Genomic DNA, 21287 nt, shown 5'->3' on the forward strand with positions numbered 1-21287 from the left:
TTCTAATGTCCTGGCCCCACTGGTGGACCTCCTGATGGCACCTGGTATTTCTGGCCACAGTGTGACACAGGCTGCTGCCACACGGGACGTCTGAAACGCGGCTAATCAGAGCCGCACCGAACTTGAGACGCCGCGGCGGGATCCCACGGATCCCCTCAGCCGCGGCGCATCGCTCCCCGGCACGATCAGATGCCGGGGAGCAAGAGTCCGATGGGAGGGGGAGGCTGCCAAACTGCGCATGCTCGAGCATGCGCAGTATGGCTGGGGGCTGAGATGCGGCAGCGCAAGGACGCGCCGGCCGATCCCACGGCCCGCCTTGAGCCGCTTCGAGGGATACAACCACCAAGGTAGGTGGTGCTTTTTTGCTGCGCGGCATCGGCGTTTGGGACGGGACAGGGACAGGCAGGCAACGATTCCCAGATGTTGCCGTGGGATCGCGCCCGTTTGCTCCGCCCCCGTTTCGTCCCGCTCCCGGCCCAAAAGGCCTTGTATGGACAGGACCACAGAGTGTTGGACTGGATGGGCCTTTGGCCTGATCCAACATTGGCATTTCTTATGTTCTTATGTTCTCTTATGGGGGGGGGGGAGTCCGCTGCCTCAACCAAATGCCCAGCGGAAGAGGGAATAAGTCTTGCAGGCCCTGCAGAACTGCAATAAGTCCCGCAGGGCCCTGATCTCACACAGGAGCTCCTTCCACCTGGTCGAGGCTAGCCGGACGTCCCTGGGACCGGGAACCACCAACAGATGTTGATCTGTGGACCTGAGAACCCTCTGGGGGCTAATAGGGGGAGAGGCGGTCCCGTAGGTAATTTTGTTTTACAGAGCACAAGACTCTGTTGCGTAGCTCAGACTCGTCCACCCACACCCAAGCTGGTACCCATCCTTAGTTTTTCTCCCTGGGCCGGTTTTGGCACCTGTTAACAGCTGAACACGCAACACCCGCTTTGCTAATAGGGGGGATGACTTGTGGGAGGGTGTGTGGACCGAGGACAATCCCTCTCCTGTTGTCGGGTGCTGACTCACAGACACCTGGGGCCCTTGGGGAGTCGCACTGAGTCCTGGTCCCTTGTTGAGGCGTTTTTTGTTTGCTTCTGGGTCCCCTTTTGAGGATGTAAACAGGCATCTAAGAAAAACTCCTGAAGCAGGAGATTAAAAACAACCTCTGCATTTATTCAGTCATTATTAATAAAGAGCAGAGGTCATTTCGGGAGGGGGGAACGTGGGGTATCGCAGTTCCCCCGGGTGAGGTACAGGGGGCGGGGCACATGACGAAGCCCAGCCCCCTGCTTCCGGCCGCCCCGCTTCCGGCCCTCATTCAGCCAGGAGGAGGCAGGAGAAGAGGGAGGGTAAGTTGCTTCCTCCCTGCCTCTCCCAACCCCTGCCTGCCTGGGGCCAGGGAGGGCCTTCGCGGGGCTTCCTTGCACTCCCGCCGGGCTTGCAGGTCCACCGCCAGGCCCCTCATGGGGCTCGGCAGTGGAGCTGCAAGGCCGGCAGCGGCGGCCGGGACCGTTGGGGGCGGTGTGTGTGGCCTTATGACATACTTCCGGTGATGTCAGGGGGTGTGGCATATGCTAATGAGTTATGCTAATGAGTTCCCCTAGCTCTTTTTCTACGAAATGACCCCTGATAAAGAGTGTTTGCTAAGCAGGAAATCACTCTCCAATCACAAGAGCAAAAATACAAACTACAACTACTTGCGCCGGGCAGACTCTCCGAAACATTAAATGCTTGCAGGCTTCCCTCTCTGGGGTAATCTTAGGACCCAGCTTTCTCACACGGAGGCTTAAGAAAGAGAGTCCATTCCAACTGGAACAGTCCTTGATATCTGCCACTTTGGGGTCAGAAAGCAATTTTTCTCCAGGAAAGGGATCCTGGAGGTTTTTGCCATCTTCTGGGAGTGGAACAGTGGTTACTGCGGATGTGTGGGCGGGAGGTATTTGTGAATTTCCCGCGTTGTGCAGGGGGTTGGACTAGATGACCTTGGAGATCCCTTCCGACTCTATGGTTCTATGATTCTGGCTTGAAGTCACCGAAGCCTTGACCTGTGTCTCCCCTAGTATAACCACAACTGCCCTAATAGCTAGCCCTTTTGACTGTCCCAGCACCTCCCTTTCGTCACCCCCCATGGCCCCATTAGCCAATCAGGGCATAGCTGGTTAATCCCCATTGCTAGCTGGCAACCAAATAAAAGCATCTCATGCCTGCTGGTCAAGGCCACTAGGTTTTTTGTTGTTGTTGTTGTTGTTCAGTCGCACAGTCGAGTCCGACTCTTCGCGACCCCATGGACCAGATCATGCCAGGCCTTCCGGTCTTCTGCCGTCCTCTGAAGTTTGCTCAATTTCATGTTCGTTGCATCTATGACACTGTCTAACCATCTCATCCTTTGCCGTCCCCGTCTTCTTTGACCTTCAATCTTTCCCAGCATCAGGGTCTTCTCCAGTGAGTGCTCCCTTCTCATTGGGTAGCCAAAGTATTTGAGCTTCAGTTTCATTATCTGGCCTTCCAGGGAACAGTCAGGGTTGATTTCTTTTAGGATTGACTGATTTGGTCTTCTTGCAGTCCAAGGGACTCTCAAGAGTCTTCTCCAGCACCATAGCTCAAAAGAATCTATTCTTCGGCGCTCGGCCTTCCTTATAGTCCAACTCTCGCAGCCATACATGACTACTGGGAATACCATTGCTTTGGCCATGCGGACTTTTGTTGGCAGGCCACCAGGTACTTTTAACTAATGCTCGGCCCAAACAGACTGTAACAAGACTGTGAAAACTTAACAGCTTGATCGCACCTAATGAAAGCCTTTAGACCTGTAAGTTCTGATCCTTACAGAGGAGAAGAAGGAAGAGGAGGAGGAGGAGAAGTTGATTTTTATACTCCACTTTTCTCTACTGTAAGCATTTTCAAAGCTGCTTACAATCGCCTCCCCTTTCACATTACCGTACTAAACCGGATGTTATCCATTGTTGGCCCAGTTCCGAGTAAAGCGATACAGAGGCAGGGGTTTCATACAGCAAACTTCATCCTGTTAACGAGCCATCTCTGAAGCGCTATGGCCATTTCAAACTCCGCCGCCTTTTTCACCACCCCTTTTTCGCCACGTGAGAGCCAGTTTGGTGTAGTGGTTAAGTGTGCGGACTCTAATCTGGGAGAACCGGGTTTGATTCCCCACTCCTCCACTTGCACCTGGCTGGATGACCTTGGCCAAGCCATAGTTCTGACAAGAGCGGTCCTTGAAAGGACAGTTCTTGAAAGAGCTCTCTCAGTCCCACGTACCTCACAGGGTGTCTGTTGTGGGAAGGATAAGGGAAAGGAGTTTGTAAGCCGCTCTGAGACTCCGAGTGAAGGGCGGGGTATAAATCCAATCTCCTCCTCCTCCTCCTCTTCTTCTTCTTCTCCTTTCTCCTCACCCTCCCCCCCCCGGAATGTTATAAGTTGAGCACTATAGCACTAAACCAATATAGTCTCTCAATGAAGTCAAGGCACCTCAATGGTGCCGCTGTAACACTGAAGCGCTATATTGGTTTAGCGCTATAGCACTCAACTTAGAATGTTCGAGGGGGGGAGGGCGAGGAAGATCATGTGGCCAAAAGGGGGGGGGGAAGCAGCACTGTAGGAAGCGCTACAGACATTTTAAACAGCACACCACAGCAATTCAGAAGCGCAACGACAAGGTGAAAATGGAAGAAAGCGGTTTTCCTCAAAAAAGGCTCGGCCTCACTTTGCCAATCGGATGCAAGCAGCTTTGTAGGAACAGGTAAATAAAATCCGTTAGCAGCCAGTTGCTGAAACGGCTGTGTCCCAACTGATAACAAAAAACCCATTAACGACCTGCCACTAAAATGGATTACAAAGGCTGTCTGAAAGGGGCCTTCCCCTCCCCACAACGAACACCTTGTGAGGTTGGTGGGACTGAGAGAGCGAGAACTGTGACTGGCCCAAGGTCCCCCAGCTGGTTCATGTGGAGAAAGAGTCGGGAATCAAACCCGATTCTCCAGATTAGAGACTGCCGCTCTTAACCACAACGCCATACTGTTCCCACAACAGGCACCTTGTCAGGCAGGTGGGGCTGAGAGAATTCTGAGAGAACCATGACTGGCCCAAGGTCACCCAGCACACTTCATGTGGAGGAGGAGTGGGGAATCAAACCCGGTTCTCCGGATTAAGGCCCGTCACTCTTAACCACTACACCGTGCTGGCTCTCACCCTACCATTTTTGATGGCACTTTTGAGTATACGAGCAGAGAACTGTGGCCTTAAAACACTTCTCTGTTGGACAGGAAATAGAAACCCAACCCAAAACAGGTCTCGGCGCGGTCATACCATGCTTCATGGATTGGCCACGGTTTCAGATCCAGCGGATCAGGTCACTCGTACACCTCGACCCACAACAAGCACACAACCAAGCCTTAACAGGAGAGAAGTGCTGAATCAGCAAAAGCCCAAGACAAACAAAATAGCATTGGGCAGAAGCGTTGCACCAAGCAGATACTAAAATCCTTCCAAGCAACGCAGAATGGAAGACTCTCTTCCCGGGGCCCAGCTCAGATGTCACAGGAACTTTTCCCCAAAGCAACATCTGGCAAGTAGAAGCATGCCACTCTCTCATCCTCCTCCTCTCAAGTTTAGAAGAAGAAGAGATTAGATTTATACCCCACCCTTCACCACCCAAAGGAGTCTCAGAGCGGCTTACAATCCCTTTCCCTTCCCCGCAACAGACACCCTGTGAGGTAGGTGGGGCTGAGAGAGCTCTTTCGAGAACTGCTCTGAAAGAACTTGTGACTGACCCATGGTCACCCAGTGGCTGCATGTGGAGGAGTGGGGAATCAAACCTGGTTCTCCCAGATTGGAGACCACGCTCTTAACCACTACACAAAACATGGTCCCTCCTTCCCTTTTCCATGGTTTGCAACATCCACAATTTGCCCTAACATCCAAACCTGGCAGGCTGCGATTACTCATGCAGAGATACACACACAAACACATAATTTGTGCAGAACCTTAGCACGAAAGCCTGCCGCTTAATCCCACAACGATACCTGACATTTGCAGCACACTTTCCACAAATGTTCACAGAGCACTACAGGCACTGAATCAGCGATTCTTACAACAGCCCTGGAAGGTAGGACAGTGTTACTATCACCGGATTGCAAGCATGCATTGAGTGCACTCATTACCACCATGTAAAGCAAAACCCTGTCCACACTTTTTAAGGAAAATTCACACAGGCACATAGAGGTTTGAGTTTTGCAGCATCAAGCAGTGACTTTGCCACGCGGACTCCCAAAGCGGAAGGACCGCCAGTCAGGGTATCACCCATCAATTTTCCCTCGCAGATCAACTGGGAGAACAGAGGAAGAAGGGATACATGCCGTTTGAGCCAGTTTGGTGTAGTGGTTAAGTGTGCGGACTCTAATCTAGGAGAACCGGGTTTGATTCCCCACTCCTCCACTTGCACCTGCTGATGTGACCTTGGGTCAATCACAAGCTCTGGCACAGCTGTCCTTGAAAAAGAGCAGTTTGTGTCAGAGTTCTCTCAGCCCCACCCACCTCACAGGGTGTTTGTTGTGGGGAGGGGAAGGGAAAGGAGTTTGTAAGCCGCTCTGAGACTCCAAGTGAAGGGCAGGGTATAAATCCAATCTCCTCTTCTTCTTTTCTTCTTGATGTCTCTGTGCAGTCCCCATTTGCACAATAGGACACCACCACCCTATTTTGGCAGCAAGTCAGCGAGTGCTGTCTTCAGATGGCAAAACAGGGGCGGAGAGACTGATCTGCATTGAGCTTCCAGCATCCATCTCTAAGAAACCAGTTCTTCGCATGCGATAAACGCAATAGTATACTGCAGGGATTCAAATGAAGGTACCATGGATGGCGAGATCTGCAGGGAGGAGAAGGGTGCGGAGGCATCCGGACAAGCGCAACAGGCGTCTAAACTGCCGCAAGAGTCGGGGCTTTTAAACAGGACCTCTTTTTTTTTTTTTAATGGGCCAGCATCTATTTTATTTTGTTTAATGGATTGGCGCCCTGGCAGACTGCATTCTTCTGAGCCATTAAGACACATCCGTACCTCAAGGGCCGTTTGCAAACGGAAAGTGCTCAGGTGGAAAGAACACACACACACTAGGGTTGCTGTATTCTCCCCCCCCCCCCCCCCCCGGCTGCTGGCGGGATGGTAGGGGGGTAAAGTTTCCAGATCCAGGTAGGAAAACTCCTGGAGATTTGTGGGTGGAGCCTGGGGAGGACCTCCCTCCAAACCATCCATTTTCTCCAGGGGTACTGATCTCTGTAGTCTGGAGATGAATTTGGGAGGATCCCCAGCTCCCACCTGGAGGCTGGCATCCCTACTGAGCCTCAAGGGCCGTTTGCAACCCCGAAGGTGTTCAAGGTGGAAAGAGCAGACACATTTGGGTTGTTGTATCTCCCAGGCCACTGGCAGAAGATGGGCTGGGTAGGGTTGCCAGCTCGAGGTCGGGAAACTCCTGGAGATCTGGGGGGGGGGGGGTGGAGCCTGGGGAGGACAGGGACCTCAATGGGATACAGTGCCATAGAGCCCACCCTCCCAATAGGGGCAGATTAACCATTAAGCAGACTAAGCACGCGCTTAGGGCACCAGGGCCAAAAGGTGTTGGGCAAAGGGTGAAAAGAAAAGAAAAAGAAGATTTGTAAAAAAAACTAATAATAATGATAAAACTAGTGCACGTTGATCACGGTGCAGCCTAGGGTTATCTTCTATTTTTTTGTGGGCGAGGTGCAGTGTCACAGGCTAAGACGCCAAGATTGGGGGCACCAAGATTGGCCAGTGTTTAGGGCACCAGTGAGCCTTAATCCGCCCCTGCCTCCCAAGCGCCCCTTTCCTCCAGGGGGACTGCTCTCTGTAGCCTGGAGAAGGGTTGCAATCCCGGGGGGGGGGATCCCCGGGCCCCACCCGGAGGCCGGCGTCCCTTTGCAACCCCGCAAACGTCCAGGCGCGAAGGACCTGCGCTCCCCTTTCTCACCTCTTGGACCTCCCAGTCGACGACTTTCTGGAAGACGCGGGTGACCAGCAGAGAGACGCTGGCGATCAGCAGGGTGACGGCGACGACCCCGAGGACGCCGTGGCACAGCCTCGTCATGGCGGCGGGCGAGCGAGGGAGGGAGAGCGGGGCCGGGGCGCGGCTCCTCCCGGGCAAAGGGGGACGCGAGGAGAAGGCGCGCGGGAGCGCTGCGCAAAGGACGGCTGAAGCGGCGGCGGCGGCTACCGACTGGGCGACTCCCCGCAGAGGCCGGCGCGCTGCTGCCTCTCCCGGGCTCCGGCCCAAGCGCCTCCCGCTCCCAGGAGGGGGCGGAGGGAAGCCGGATTGGCTCTCGGCGCCGGCGAGGGGAGGCGGTTTCAGTTTCCGAAAAGGCGGGGGAAGGAAGGAGGTTCGTCGCTGCGGGAGCCGCGTCGGGAAGGCGAGCGGGTGGCCCGCGGGAGGGCGCGCAGAGCGGCAGCGGCGCGCCCGTTTGGGTGTGCGCTCCGCAGTCAAGGTGGGAAGGGAGCGCCCGCTGGGCTGGCTCTGTCGGGGGACCCGATGTCCCCTCTAAGCTGTGGGGTCCTGTGAGCAAACATTCTACTTCGTGAGCTTACTTAACTGGCATTGAAGTTGAGAGCAGGGGCGGATGAAGGCTCACTGGTCCAGTGCCGGATTTATGCATAAGCTAAATAAGCTACCGTTCAGGGGCTCGCAATCTGCTGGAGCCTTATTTGTCATTTTGAAATTACGTAATTATTTCTGTGATTATGTAAACACGTCCTTTATTATTTTTAATAAAAATTAAAACACAATATATTTTCAAATATTAAAAAGGCGTATATATTTTAAAGCTTTGCTAGGAGCAAGGGTGGCTCCCGGGGGAGGCTGAGCACCTTCCTGAAAATTTCAGCGGGGGCTGAAGCCCCGCAGCCCCCACGAAGATTACGCCTATTTTAAGGGCCTCAGCAAGTCTAAATCCAGCCCTGCTGGTGCCCCAAGCGCTGGCCAATCTTGGGGGGCCCCTCCTTTCCACACCGACCCAGTCCATTTTAGTGGTTGACCTGTCTGACCAGATATACGATGCAGGTTGCAGCAATATAAAAATTTATTCATAGGATAACACAATAGACTGTACAAACTAAGCTTCTCACCCTTTCCCCAACTTTGTGGTGCCCCTTTGGCCCTGGTGCCCTAAGCACCTGCTTAGTCTGCTTCATGGTTAATCTGCCCCTGGTTGTGAGTGAGCGATTTGGCTACTGCATCAATCAGTTTGCTCTGGACTCATTCCCTCTAAGCCGTGGAGTCTTGTGAGCAAAGGCATTAAAGTTGTGAGCAAACCATTTGGCTACTGCATGAATTAGTTTGCTCTGGAGCCATCCTTCCTGAGCTGAGACAAAAATGTGTGAGCTGGAGGATAAAAAACTGTGAGCCAGCTCACACTAACTCAGCTTGGAGGGAACACTGCTCTGGAGCCATCCCTTCCTGAGCTAAGGCAAAAATGGGTGAGCCAGAGGCTAAAAAACTGAGCTAGCTCACACTAACTCAGCTTAGAGGGAACACTGGTTTTGTCCTGGTTATCCCCAAGGGCGTTGGTCAGATCTGTCCAAGGCCATGGCTGAGCTGGCTCTACCTACAGGTGCACTGCCCTGCCAGTTTCCGAGTAGGGATAGGTGAAGATGGGGTGGCTGTGTTAGTCTGTCTGTAGCAGTGGAAAAGAGCAAGAGCCCAGATGTTCCCTCTAAGCTGAGCTAGTGTGAGCTAGCTCACAGTTTTTTTAGCCTCCGGCTCACACATTTTTGTCTCAGCTCAGGAAGGATGGCTCCAGCACAAACTTATTGATGCAGTAACCAGATCACTCGCTCACAACTTTAATGCCAATAGCTGTTGTAGATTTTCCGGGTTGTATGACCACGACCATACAACCTGGAAAATCTACAACAGCTAATGAACTCCAGCCATGAAAGCCTTCAACAACATATAGCTCACAAAGTGGAATTTTTGCTCATAAGACTCCACAGCTTCAGATAGGTCGGTAGTTCAGCAGTTCGAGACCCGAGTGCCGCATCAGGGAGTGAGCTCCCGTCTCTAGTTCCAGCTCCTGCCAACCAAGCAGTTCGAAAGCAAGAAATTGCAAGTAGATAAATAGGTACCACTTCGGTGGGAAGGTAACAGCGTTCCGTGCGCCTTGGTGTTTAGTCATGCCGGCCACATGACGACGGAAATGTCTTCGAACAGCGCTGGCTCTTCGGCTTGGAAACGGAGATGAGCACCGCAACCCTAGAGTCGGACTCGACTGGTTTTCGAGCAAGGGAACCTTTAGCTTTAGCTTTAGCAGTAGAAAAGAGCAAGAGTCCAGGAGCACCAGAAAGACTTAACAAAATATGTGGCAAGGGATGAGCTTTCATGAGTCACTGTTCTGAAGCTTCATGAGGGAACTGGATAAACATACAGAGCAGAAGGTCCATCAGTGGCTATTAGCCACAAGGCATAGATAGGAGCTCTCAGTCTGGGGCAAGTGATGCTCTGTCTTCTTGGTGTTTTTTTTGGGGGGGGACAGTGGGAGCGCTTCGAGTGTCCTGGCCCCACTGCTGGACCTCCTGATGGCACCTGGTATCTTTGGCCACTGTGTGATACAGAGTGTTGGACTGGATGGGCCATTGGCCTGGCCCAACATTGGCTTCTTTTATGTTCTCTTATGTTCATATGAAGACGTGAGCAGTGACTCACAGAAGCTCATACCCTACCACAATTTTTGTTAGTCTTTAAGATGCTCCTGGATCTAATCTCCAAGCGGGGCCTGGAGATCTTCCAGAATTGCAGCTAATCTCCAGATAACGGGGATCAGTCTCCCTGGAGAGGACGGCTGCTTTGGAAGGCAGACTCTGTGGTAGGGTTGCCAGCCTACAGGTGGTGCAAACAAATAACCGGAACAATCTGTCACACTGTACAAATCACACTTGAGACTTCTGTCTTCTTCTACGGTTGTAGCCTACAGGTGGCGGCTGGAGATCTCCCACTCTTACAGTTAATCTCCAGATGACCAAGATCAGTTCCCCTGGAGAAAATGGCCACTTTCAAGGGTGGACTCCATGAGATTGTACCCCATCGAGGGACCTCCCCTCCCCAAGCCCTGTCCTCTCCAGGCTCGACCCCTGAAATCCCCAGGTATTTGCCAACCCAAAGGTGGCAATCCTAACTCTGTGGCATTAAACCCCACTAAGGTCCCAGTCCCCTCCCCAAATCCTACCCTCTCCATCCAAGAGTTTTGGTCGGATTTGTCCTCAGGAAAACCCCAAGGCCATTGCTGAGTTCCCCCCACACACACATTCACTGCCCAATCTCTAGGAAGAACCTGGAGATCTCCCAGAATTACAACTGATCTCCAGGTGTCAGACTGAGGCACGAAGGGGGATTTATTGCTGATGTGTTGCGAATGCCAGTTTCGCTTTTGCATCCCTGCTTGCTCCAGACATCTGCCTTCTGTCTTTGTTTGCTATCTTACGCCCTCACTGACATGAGATTCCTAGGGGGGGGGGAGAGTGCAAAAGAACGACTGTTGTAGTATTAGGGCTGCGCTGCCGAAACTGTAACTCTTCTTGAAGCCACAGCCCCCAAGGAGCAACTGGGTTTTCTCACGGGAGTGACCTTGGGTGAAGATAAGACTTTGGGAATGGCTAAACTGTCATATATCTATCAGAACAGGTAGTAGGCTGGTGTGTGTGACGTATGCGTGGAATGTGGGCGTTCACCTTTACTTTCCATCTCCCACCCTGGACTCGTCAGTCCTAACAAGGGCGTTCATCTCTACGGTTAACCAAACCTTTCCAAAAAACTTTCTTAAGTAATATTGGCTGGTTTTACTGGGAGCCTGACACCAAGTGATCGGGATCCCCTCCCCTGGAGAAAAGGGATGCTTTGGAAGGCGGACTCGATGGCCTTGGACTCTGCTAAGGTCCCTCCCCTCCCCAAACGCTACCCTCTCTTTTTTTTTAATTAACATTTTGATAATTAACAAATAGTACTATAAGTACAGTATGTCCGAATAGGACAGTATACATACAATGTGTAAAGCAAAACAAAAACGTAATAACGTAACATTTCACTGGGTAATTGAACAAAAAAATCAGCCTACCTGACCTATGTTGAAATTATAGCTGTGTATTCACTTTATAGATCATAACATTATATTCCAAGATCAACCACTAATTGGGGAATTTCCCCTTGAGACAACAAATATTCAAGTATAGGTAACCATGCAGAAGAAAAATAAGACTGTTTAGAGGGCTTAATCGTGTCATCCAGATTATCTGTGAGCTTCGCCATGATGTATATCTTCCATAATTTTTGATGCCACTGAGAAATTGTAGGAGATTGTGAAGATTTCCAGGTTAGTGCAATAGTGTTTCTTGCTGCACAAAGTAATAAAGATACTCTAATAGCATGTGAGTTAAACACTACCCTCTTCATCCAAGGGTACTGGTCAGATTTATTCTGGGGATCCTCTCCCCAGACGATTGCTGATCTCGCTCTATCTGTGACCGTCTCTCGCATGGGAAACAGGCTGAAGTCACCGTGAATCAGCTGTGACTTGAAAGCCAAAAAAAGGGGAGGGGCGATGTGATTCCGCCGTGAGCCTTGTTTGGAGAAAGAGTGCCTTTGAACGAGTTTGGGCAGGCTTGTCATCTCTGGGTTGGGGGTGTTCCTGGAGATTTGGGGACGTGGCCTGGGAAGAGCAGAGGGGCAAGGTCAGGCTCTGCCCCCCAAATCTCCGGGAATTTCCTAATCGGGAAGGGGCCGTGGCTCAGTAGAAGAGCCTCTGCTTTGCATGCAGAAGGTCCTGGGTTCAGTCCCCAGCATCTCCAGTTGAAAGGACCAGGCAGCAGATGATAGAAAGACCCTTTACCTGAGACCCTGGAGAGCCACTGCCCGTCGGAGCAGACAATACTGACATTGATGGACCAATGATATGATTCAATATAATGTCAGACAGGGCAGTAACTCTCAGACGCAATGAGTCCTTTTGATCAGGCTTTATTAGAAAATCAGGAAAGTTGCTTTCAAGTCGAGCACTTTGACAGAACTGCGGGACACTACAAATTTAGGAACTACAGGACCTCTGGTCCAGCCTTCATACACACGTCATGAATACATATTCCTTATCCAGGTTAAGACAGTTCAATTAACTTGGTGAGAACGTTTATCAGTTGATACTCCCTTGAGGCCATGAGAAATAAGAATAGCGAAGGATCTCTCACAGCCTTCACGGGGGCGGGACTACTTCACAGTGTGCCATAAGCGAAGCTATCGACGTTCACACAGGCCTGTCTCAATCTCTCCTCTTTAGGAATGTCAGAGGAGGATGCTTGCAGACAGATTGATACAAAGCCAGCAGGTGCTACATGAGGCTTGGGAACCACAAGCGGGGAGGAAAGGGCGGGAGCAATAGTGATAACATTCAGTGGAGCAACGCTATGTACATCAGACTTAGACATGCATATATACTGACCCAATGACCAGGCAAGGGTCCGATTCTGACATAAGGGGCAGCTTCAAGTGTGTTCAAGTTATGATTTCTCAGTCCCAACTGGCAGGGGGTATCTAAGGCTGTGATCACAGGCTCCTTTAGATCCGACATAGCTGCAAATGCTTGACGGATATAAGGGGAACGATTAGACAGCAGCATCTGGGAAGCGTCCTGCAGTTGTCGGCAACTCATGCTGTTCCACCACAGAAGCAGAGTTAAAAGACACCGGGGAAAGTCCGGTGTTACCCAGACAAGGTGGGCCACGGGCAGACTTCCCCCTGTCTGATCGTTCAAGCACGCTGTCATGCTGTCGGGATGGTCTGATCAGGCCATCCCGACCCTGTGCCGTTGTCCCCCCCCCCCTTCGCAGTATGCACACCATTGCATACTCCATAGGGGGCTGTAACGATTCCTTGTTTATGTGTGTGTGTCTTTTTAAAAGTTTGGATGCATGGCTGTATGATAGTCTAGAATAGTGGAAACAAGCAAGTGGTGTGATTGGTGAGTGACAGAGAGGGGGAGGGGTTTTGGAAATGATTCTGTGTGGATGAGCAGATATGCCAGTCAAGAGTGTCAGTTAGAGAGATGACACTTGATGAAGACAGTTGAAAGTCAGTTAAGTTAAGTTCTGATTTCTGGGAGAGAAGCAGAAGTTCTGTGTATGAGAGGAGTGAGACCCATCCCTGTGTGGGATGAGTTTAGTTCTGGGGTCTGAAGGAGAGACCTTCTTGTGTGTGATATGAGAGTTAAATGCTGTGTCTGAAAGAAAGTGACAAGCAGTTCTGTGTTGAAACAGTTATAAGCTGAAGCTTAGTGTCTAGGAAACAGTAAAGATTATATGGACTTAGAGGAAAAAGTGTTACAAAGTTACCTAAGGAAAAATCCCTGTCAGTAGAGAGCAGACTGTGTGTTATACCTACTTTACTAGTTACATGGTTCTACCCTCGTATTTATGCTTTCTTTAAATAAATCCTATTTCATTCAAGTATACCAGCTCTGGAAAGAATCCTTCCTCAGACCACATAGTTCCTCGAAAGCTTAAACCCTCGATCCACCTACCCTGTGATAGAAATAGTAAAGCATAAAGGTTTGGAAAGCCTTATAAAAATTGTTTGGTAAAATTGGCTTAAAACCATAGAGTTTTGCTAAAACTTAATAACAAAGAAGATCAAGAATTTTTTGAGGACTGGAAGGACTTTAAGGAATACATGGGAAATCATTGGGATGTGAAAAATAACTTGCTTTGTTTTGATAGTTATTGAAAACGAAAGTTAATTAAATGGATGATGATATAATAATCAATAAGGTTACCTGGATAAAAAGATTAATAGAAACAGAGAAGATTGAGTATAATGTTAAAACTGGATTTATCAGGAGGGTGGAGCATTGCGGGAGGCCACGGGAAGGGGGGGAAGGGCATCACTGATTGGTGAGACAGATGTTGCTAACCCAGCCTGATGTGCACCCATCCATGCCAAGAGGTAATTGGCTGGGAAGTGACTGGCACAAAGCTGGGTCAGGTATAAAGGGCAGGGAGGCAAGCCCCTTATCTTTCTGGGTTGAAGTTGGTGAGTGGTAGGCTTGTATGGTTACAGTGGTTTCGTGTGACTGTTTGAGAGGCTACTGATCTATTAGTCATGGTCTCCATAACTACCTTGTTGCAACTGATCCTGGAGGTGTTGCAAATGATGATCAGCAGCACAGTAGCTTTGAGTGAGGTGCTTACGCACTTCCTTCATCTCTCAAGGAGGAGGGGGAGGAGAACTGACATGCCTGTCTCAAGCCATGCGCCCTCCAAGTACAATTGGAGGGCATCTATCAGGGTATGGGCACCTGTCATTGTTGCCCATACAGTCCCTCAATGCTGGTAGATAAAAATCACTGATGCCCTGATCTCCCACTTGAAGGCTGTATCCAATGGAGTCCTTTTTTCCAGGTGGCAGATGTAGCCATCTCTTGTATCCCAGTGGAGTCCAGGCATTCCAATGGGGCTGCTATATTGCTGTTTTGCTGTTGCGTTATAGTGCTATAGCGCTCTAAAACAAGTGTTTAAAAAAAAAGACAGAGATTGCCCACCCGGGCGAAAAAGGGCGGGGGAAAAGCGGTGCAGTCTGAAATGCCAAACCACTTCAGAGACGGCTCTTTACCAGTAGGGGAAAGGCTTCTGTGAAATGGCAGCCCTGTACTGGTTTACTCCAAGACAGATCAATAACGGCTTAAATTCTGCACTGCAATATTCTCCAATTACGTGGTTTAATCTCTAGGAAGATGATTACATCCCTGTGGGAAAACTAGTCTTGCATCTCTGCTTCCTTCCAGTCCTGGAAAGGAAACAACAGGCATGTAATTCTCCAACACCACGATAAAACTTGATGGCAGGCTTATAAGAACAGGAGGTTGCTGCAAACCGATCAGATGTGAACTGAAAGTAAATGTTCCCGTTCTCTTAATGACACAGCATGCTTACAATAGGCCCGAAGCATAGAAAAACAGATGCTTCTGGGGGAAAGTTCAGAAAGCTTTAACTGCCGGTCTTCTCTTCTGGTGCTTGCGGGGCTGGATTCTAGGAGCATGAACCCTGCTGTAACTGTCGCTGGATTATGATCCCTGCTCAATACTGGGACATCTGGTTAATATATAACAGAGTTCGCCCAGTCACAGAAGCATCAAACTGAGTGCAGTAAATAAATCTCCCAATAAGTATATTGTGAAAAAGGTAAATTTGCATTCATTTAAATATATCCAGTTTGAAATCAGGTTGTAGTCGAAAGGAAGAGAGATAAGCCTAATCTAAAGAGTACTTTCCCTATGACAAATGGCCACCTTGTCTGGCATCATGTGTGTGGGAGTATGAGGGCATTATATCCAAGGCCATTTTTGGGCAGGAACGCACAGGAACGGAGTTCCGGCTGGCTCCCAAGTTGGCCACGCCCAGAAGGAACTCATTAGCATAATAGACCACACCCAACAGCAGAAACTCATTAGGATTGGCTACATTAGGGGTGTGTGGCCTAACATGCAAAGGAGTTCCTGCTACGAAAAAGCCCTGGGTTTTGACAACAAGCAAGGTAAACAGAATAACAAGCAAAAGGTGGGTGTGGCTGGATGACCACAGTTCTGGTAACATGGGGGTGCGGCCTAATGTGCTAATGAGCTGTGCTGTCAGGGGTGTGGCCTAATAGGCTAATAAGTTTCTGCTGTTGGGTGTGGCCTATTATGCTAATGAGTTCCTGCTGGGCTTTTTCTACAAAAAGAGCCCTGATTATATCTACAGGTGAGACCTGCAGAGATGCGTGCCTCCATGGAAGGCCATGTGCAGAGAGTGAGAGGACAAAGCAAGAGAAAGGAGGGGTCAGAGGGCAGCTCCCAGGTGGGCCCGTAGTTACAGTGGGGCATCTTGGGGCCATGCCCCCTTAATTTACAGCCATGCCCCACAGGATTCCTTGCCATAACACTATATTTTAAATTTTTTGTGTATTTTTTTCATTTGATTCCTGCCATATCGTGCTGCACACTGCCCATGATTAGTCAGTCCCGCACTGAATTCCTGATACCCCGTGACCTTGTCCTCTGCGCCCTCCCTGCCCTCCCCATGATTAGCTGGTCCTGCCTGCGCAGTGACCTTCTTCTGAATCTACGGTCCTTCCTTGCTCCCATGCCGTGACCTCGCCAGCCAGCACCACCCTCCCCACCTGTTCCCATTAGCACGGCATGGCATGAATGAAAGGCACTGGCTACAATCAGGGCTTCTTTTGTAAAAAAAAAAAAAGCCCAGCAGGAACTCATTAGCATAATAGGCCACACCCAACAGCAGACACTCATTAGCATATTAAGCCACAACCCTGACAGCACAGCTCAATAGCATATTAGGCCACACCCCCATGCTACCAGAAGTGTGGTCATCCAGCCACACCCACCTTTTGCTTCTTATTCTGTTTACTTTGTTTATTGTCAAAACCCAGGGCTTTTTTTGTAGCAGGAACTCCTTTGCATGTTAGGCCACACACCCCTAATGTAGCCAATCCTAATGAGTGTCTGCTGTTGGGTGTGGCCTATTATGCTAATGAGTTCCTGCTGGGCGTGGCAAACTTGGGAGCCAGCCGGAACTCCGTTCCTGTGCATTCCTGCCCAAAAATAGCCCTGGCTACAATTAAAATCCTCTAGGCACCTGATGTATTCACAGATGTTAGAGTCATCAGGGTGTGTGTGTGTGTGTGTGCCTGCCATGTTGGGTTAGGGTGAAGAACTGAGCAAGTTCTAAGAGCTACAAATACAGTTCATGTTTGAAGAGCTGGAACATGATTTTTTTAAAGTGTGCAAAAAAACCTCTGGCTTTCATCGTATACGGATGGACACATAATGGCTGCTCCACAAGAAAAAAACATGCCCCACAAGCCAAACATTCCTGGCTCTGGGCCTGCTCCCAGGTTAAGACAGGCATCCCATTCAAGGAGATAACTCCCATACATACTTAGAGTGATGCAGCACCCTCCAATGTCCAGGCATGCTGAGCTGTTCACTGTTAACACTCAGCACTGTCCTCCCAGCAGCCAGTTTGGTGTCATGGTTAAGTGTGCGGACTCTAATCTGGGAGAACCGGGTTTGATTCCCCACTCCTCCACTTGCACCTGGCTGGATGACCTTGGGCAAGCCGTAGCTCTGATAAGAGCTGTTTTTGAAAAAGAGCAGTTTCTGTCAAGAGCTCTCTCAGCCCCACCTACCTCACAGGGTGTCTGTTGTGGGGAGGGGAAGGGAAAGGAGTTTGTAAGCCGCTCTGAGACTCCTTTAGGTAGTGAAGGGCAGGGTATAAATCCAATCTCCTCCTCTTCTTCTTTTACCTCACAGGGTCTCTGTTGTGGGGAGGGGGAGGGAAAGGAGTTTGTAAGCCGCTCTGAGACACCTTCGGGTAGTGAAGGGCAGGGTATAAATCCAATCTCTTCTTCTTCTTCTTTTACCTCACAGGGTCTCTGTTGTGGGGAGGGGGAGGGAAAGGAGTTTGTCAGCCGCTCTGAGACACCTTTGGGTAGTGAAGGGCGGGGTATGAATCCAATCTCTTCTTCTTCTTCGGATTGCCAACCTCCGGGTGCTTCCTGGAGATACTTCCATTTCTGAGCTAGTTAATTGCCTCAAAGAGAGGTTAATAACTAGGTTTTGTTCTTGCGTTTTTTGGACCCTGCCTGTGGAATTTGACTCATGGACCACTTTTCTGTAAATGCTGTATATTTTGGAAATTGTGTATTTTTGTCATAGTTGTTATTTGGGTAAACCTTTGTAAGTGCTGTCCCTTTCATTCTCTTGGAATCATTGATGCAGCTGTGTTTTATTAGTGTGGTTATTCTGGTTAGTTCCATGGAGAACCGGAGAAGCCACGTAGAGAATTTCTTGACTTATGCATTGTAGCATTTGTGAGCTTTGGGTAAGTGCAGCAAGCGAGCTCCTTTTTTCCCCTGGACACTATGCAAAGTGTATGGGTTATATTGTATTTGTAATTTAGTTCTAGGAGAAATAATTTGTGTGAAGAAGAATTCCTTGAAACGCGCAATTTTTGCCTGGGAGACATGTTGCATGATGTTTGCTGGGTCTCTTCTTTGAAAGCAAGACAGCCACGACACTGAACCTTGTTTGCATGTTCCTCTCTGTAACTTTGGACATTCCTTTAAGATAGAATATTGTTATATACTAGGGTCTTTACTGCATATCATAATTATATTATTTAATTAATGACGTTATAGTAGTATATCAGAATTGTGTGCTTTGTTTTTGTTGTTACACGGTGATTTTCCACGTTTTAATCCGCCTGGAGGTTGGCATTCCTAGGCCCAAGCCACAGGCTGTGATCCAAGATTCAAGGGCCAAGAAGAGCCCTTCAGCTCTCTCCTTTCAGCTCAAGGCCTAGGCTGGGGTCCCCAGCTTGGTGACTGTGGGTGCCATGGGGCCTGCCAACCCCTTTCCTGGTGCTGACTGTGTTTTTGGCAAGCGGGGAGGGCCAGGTGGGGCTTCTGATTGGTCACTGGAAATCTCATCGGTGGGGCCGATTAAATTAGTTTTTTTTCAGTGGCAGCTAACACCACAGTGTGGGTTGTATTCTCTCCCACTCCTCTTCTTTCTTTCTTTCTTTCTTTCTTTCTTTCTTTCTTTCTTTCTTTCTTTCTTTCTTTCTTTCTTTCTTTCTCTCTCTCTCTCTTTCTCTCTCTCTCCCCCCTTTCTTTCTCCTTCCTTCCTTCCTTCCTTCCTTCCTTCCCTCCCGCCCTCCCTCCCTCCCTCCCTCTCTACATTTTACTGCAGTTTCAGCATCATATAGAGAGTACATATATACTGTTCAATATGATCATGACTCAGATATAAAGCCCAATAAAATTCAAATATTAGCCAGTATAAATGACTGTAAAGTTGAAACTTTCATAAGGAAATTTGCCTATAGCTTATACAGAACCTAATAGTGATTAACCAAGATATTCCATGCCATAAAACAACATAAGTAGCAGTAAAAAAAAAAAACTTCACCATAAGGAAAGGTCATTAATTATATTAGGGATGGTTTCTTGTGAAACGAGATATTCTAGAATAGGAAACCGGACAGCCGAGAAAGTAGAAGAGGAGAGAGGGTGTTTGAGTTGGTTAATATTGTCAGAGAGTTTGGTCATTATGTAGGAACCCCATAGTTTTTTTTATGTCAGAGGTTTATACCAGTACGTTTATCTGATTTCCATCTAGTTGCCACCGCTGTTCCAGCTACTGAGAGAAGAAAAGAGACAATTTCTTTTTTATGAGGTGGGCAATCTAGATCAATGCCCCCGTTTAAAAATAGTTGGTTGGGGGTGAAAGCAACAGGTTCTCTTTCCCAGTGTATTTTATAAATTACCCACCCACCCCTGCACTGGGGCTTCCTCTATGTGCATGGCTCCACCTCTGGTGGCAGCCATTTTGTGGCTGTGCCCACCATCCTGTGTTACAAATCCAAAGGTGTCCACTGTGAGGACTGTTGGAAAAATTGGCAAAATAGTTAAATATTCAGATATTGCAATCGATCTTTGCTTCACTGGAGAGCAGGCATTTTCTTCTATGTAAAAATCTTTATTTCTAAGGGAAGGGTTCACAGGAAATCTACAAAACAACAAAGACACCTAAGACTACATCTTTACTTTGACCACATGGTCTACAGCAATGGAGATTCTTCTTCTTCTTGACCCCTAGAAGGAAATCACCTGAATGCATTAACCAATTATTGTTAGTAAGTAGGCTTCAGTTTCCTGGGTTTTCTCTCCATTGGCTCTGTGCCAGGTTCCCTTCCAGGTCAGTCTAAACAATAGCACACAAGGCAAATACACATTAACCCTATAATGACTGAATTTTAGACCTTGCAACACACATATTTCCAGCAAGGACACTATGCCTTTAAGTGGGTGGTGCTTAACATGGTACACATCCAGAGGGTAGGGTGCAAAAAGCAGAACTCATGGCTGAAGCAGAAAGTCAGCTCTGCTTCTTCTAAAACGATTGCTATGTAAATACTTTAAAAAGTTCATCTTCTGTTATACTGCATCCTGGATCCTGAAAGTTATTTGTAAAGAACGTGCGACACCCACAGGCTCAGAACGATTGGGTATCCTTTGGATAGGGCTGCCAGGTCTGGGTTGGAAAATATCTGGAGACTCTGGGGGTAGATCCGAGAGAGGGTGGGGTATGGGGAGGGGAGGGGAGGGGCCTCAGCATGGTACAATGCCAGAGAGTTGACCCTTCAAAGCAGCCATTTTATCCAGGGGAGCTGGTCTGTCAGCTGGAGATCAGTTGTAAAAGCGGGAGATTTCCAGGCCCCACCTGGAGGCTGGCAACCCTAGCTCTGGCCTAGGTATAAATCCCTGCAGCGAGAGAGAGAGAGAGAGAGAAAACACTCTGCCTAGTTCTTTCAAGCTGGCAGCCAAGTTTCTCCGATTCTTGAGGAAATACTTCTCCGGTGTGTTATGGCGCATACATACTACAGTGTAGAAGCTAAGCATATAAACTAGGGAGTCCTGGGTTCAAATTGAAGTTTAACTAAAAGCTCATTGGGTAGATCATGTCTTTACACTGTCTGTGTAAAGTAGTAATATAGTTCTCATTCTTGGAAAAAGTTAGCTTTTTATTTCTCTCATGGTGGTTCATAAGCTGCAACAGGTTGAGAACCGCTGTTCTAGAGTGGCTTCTTTCTCAAATGGAGAACACCTTCAGGTGTTACCTGCTAACCCAAACTGTAGTGTAGAAGATGGTTGGTGGTTAATAATAACTGGACAGAAATAGCATTCTGCACAGGCTTACAAGCACCCTTTTCATTATTATGTCTTCCCATTTTCCGGAGAAAATTTCCTGGGCCTGAGCTAAATTAAACTACACAGTTATCCCCTTAGAACGGGACAGGTGTGTCTTGGAAAGTGCTAGCAGAAGACAGACGAATTGATATTCTATAGAAGACAAACGAATTGATATTCTATTTCACATACTCCAGCGCTGAGCAAAACAGGTTGCTGAGCTGCCTTAAATTAAGCTTTGCTGCTTTGATTGGGGACATTAATATGGAGAAAGGCCATTTGTGAAAGTAATTCTCTCCTGGGGGCGAAATTTTCCACATCAAATGCATTGAGAGATCATATTTCCAGTTCAATCCTGGCCAGTCCCACATTCTTGCATATGAATGGCGTCCCTTGAAGAATCCTAAGTAAAATAAGATAAAATGGTTTGATCTTGTGACCTCGAAAGAGTTTTTGGAGGAGCCCGACAAATTCTCTGAACAGTTTCCAGAG

General features: G+C 48.8%; 1 protein-coding gene across 2 annotated transcripts in view; it reads right to left on the reverse strand.

Moving 5' to 3' along the window:
* The window catches only part of SCARB2 (scavenger receptor class B member 2), a 77770-nt gene extending 70479 nt beyond the window's left edge, over nt 1–7291 (reverse strand). For both annotated transcript variants that reach the window (XM_015427124.1, XM_015427125.1), the window contains exon 1: nt 6990–7291. In XM_015427124.1, the coding sequence (XP_015282610.1) occupies nt 6990–7106 (117 nt within the window). In that variant the 5' untranslated portion in view covers nt 7107–7291. The remainder of the gene's footprint in view (nt 1–6989) is intronic.
* Nucleotides 7292–21287: the final 13996 nt, after the last annotated feature.

This window comes from Gekko japonicus, unplaced genomic scaffold (assembly GCF_001447785.1).
Source record: "Gekko japonicus isolate JY-2015 unplaced genomic scaffold, Gekko_japonicus_V1.1 scaffold565, whole genome shotgun sequence".
Taxonomy (NCBI): Eukaryota; Metazoa; Chordata; class Lepidosauria; order Squamata; family Gekkonidae; genus Gekko; species Gekko japonicus.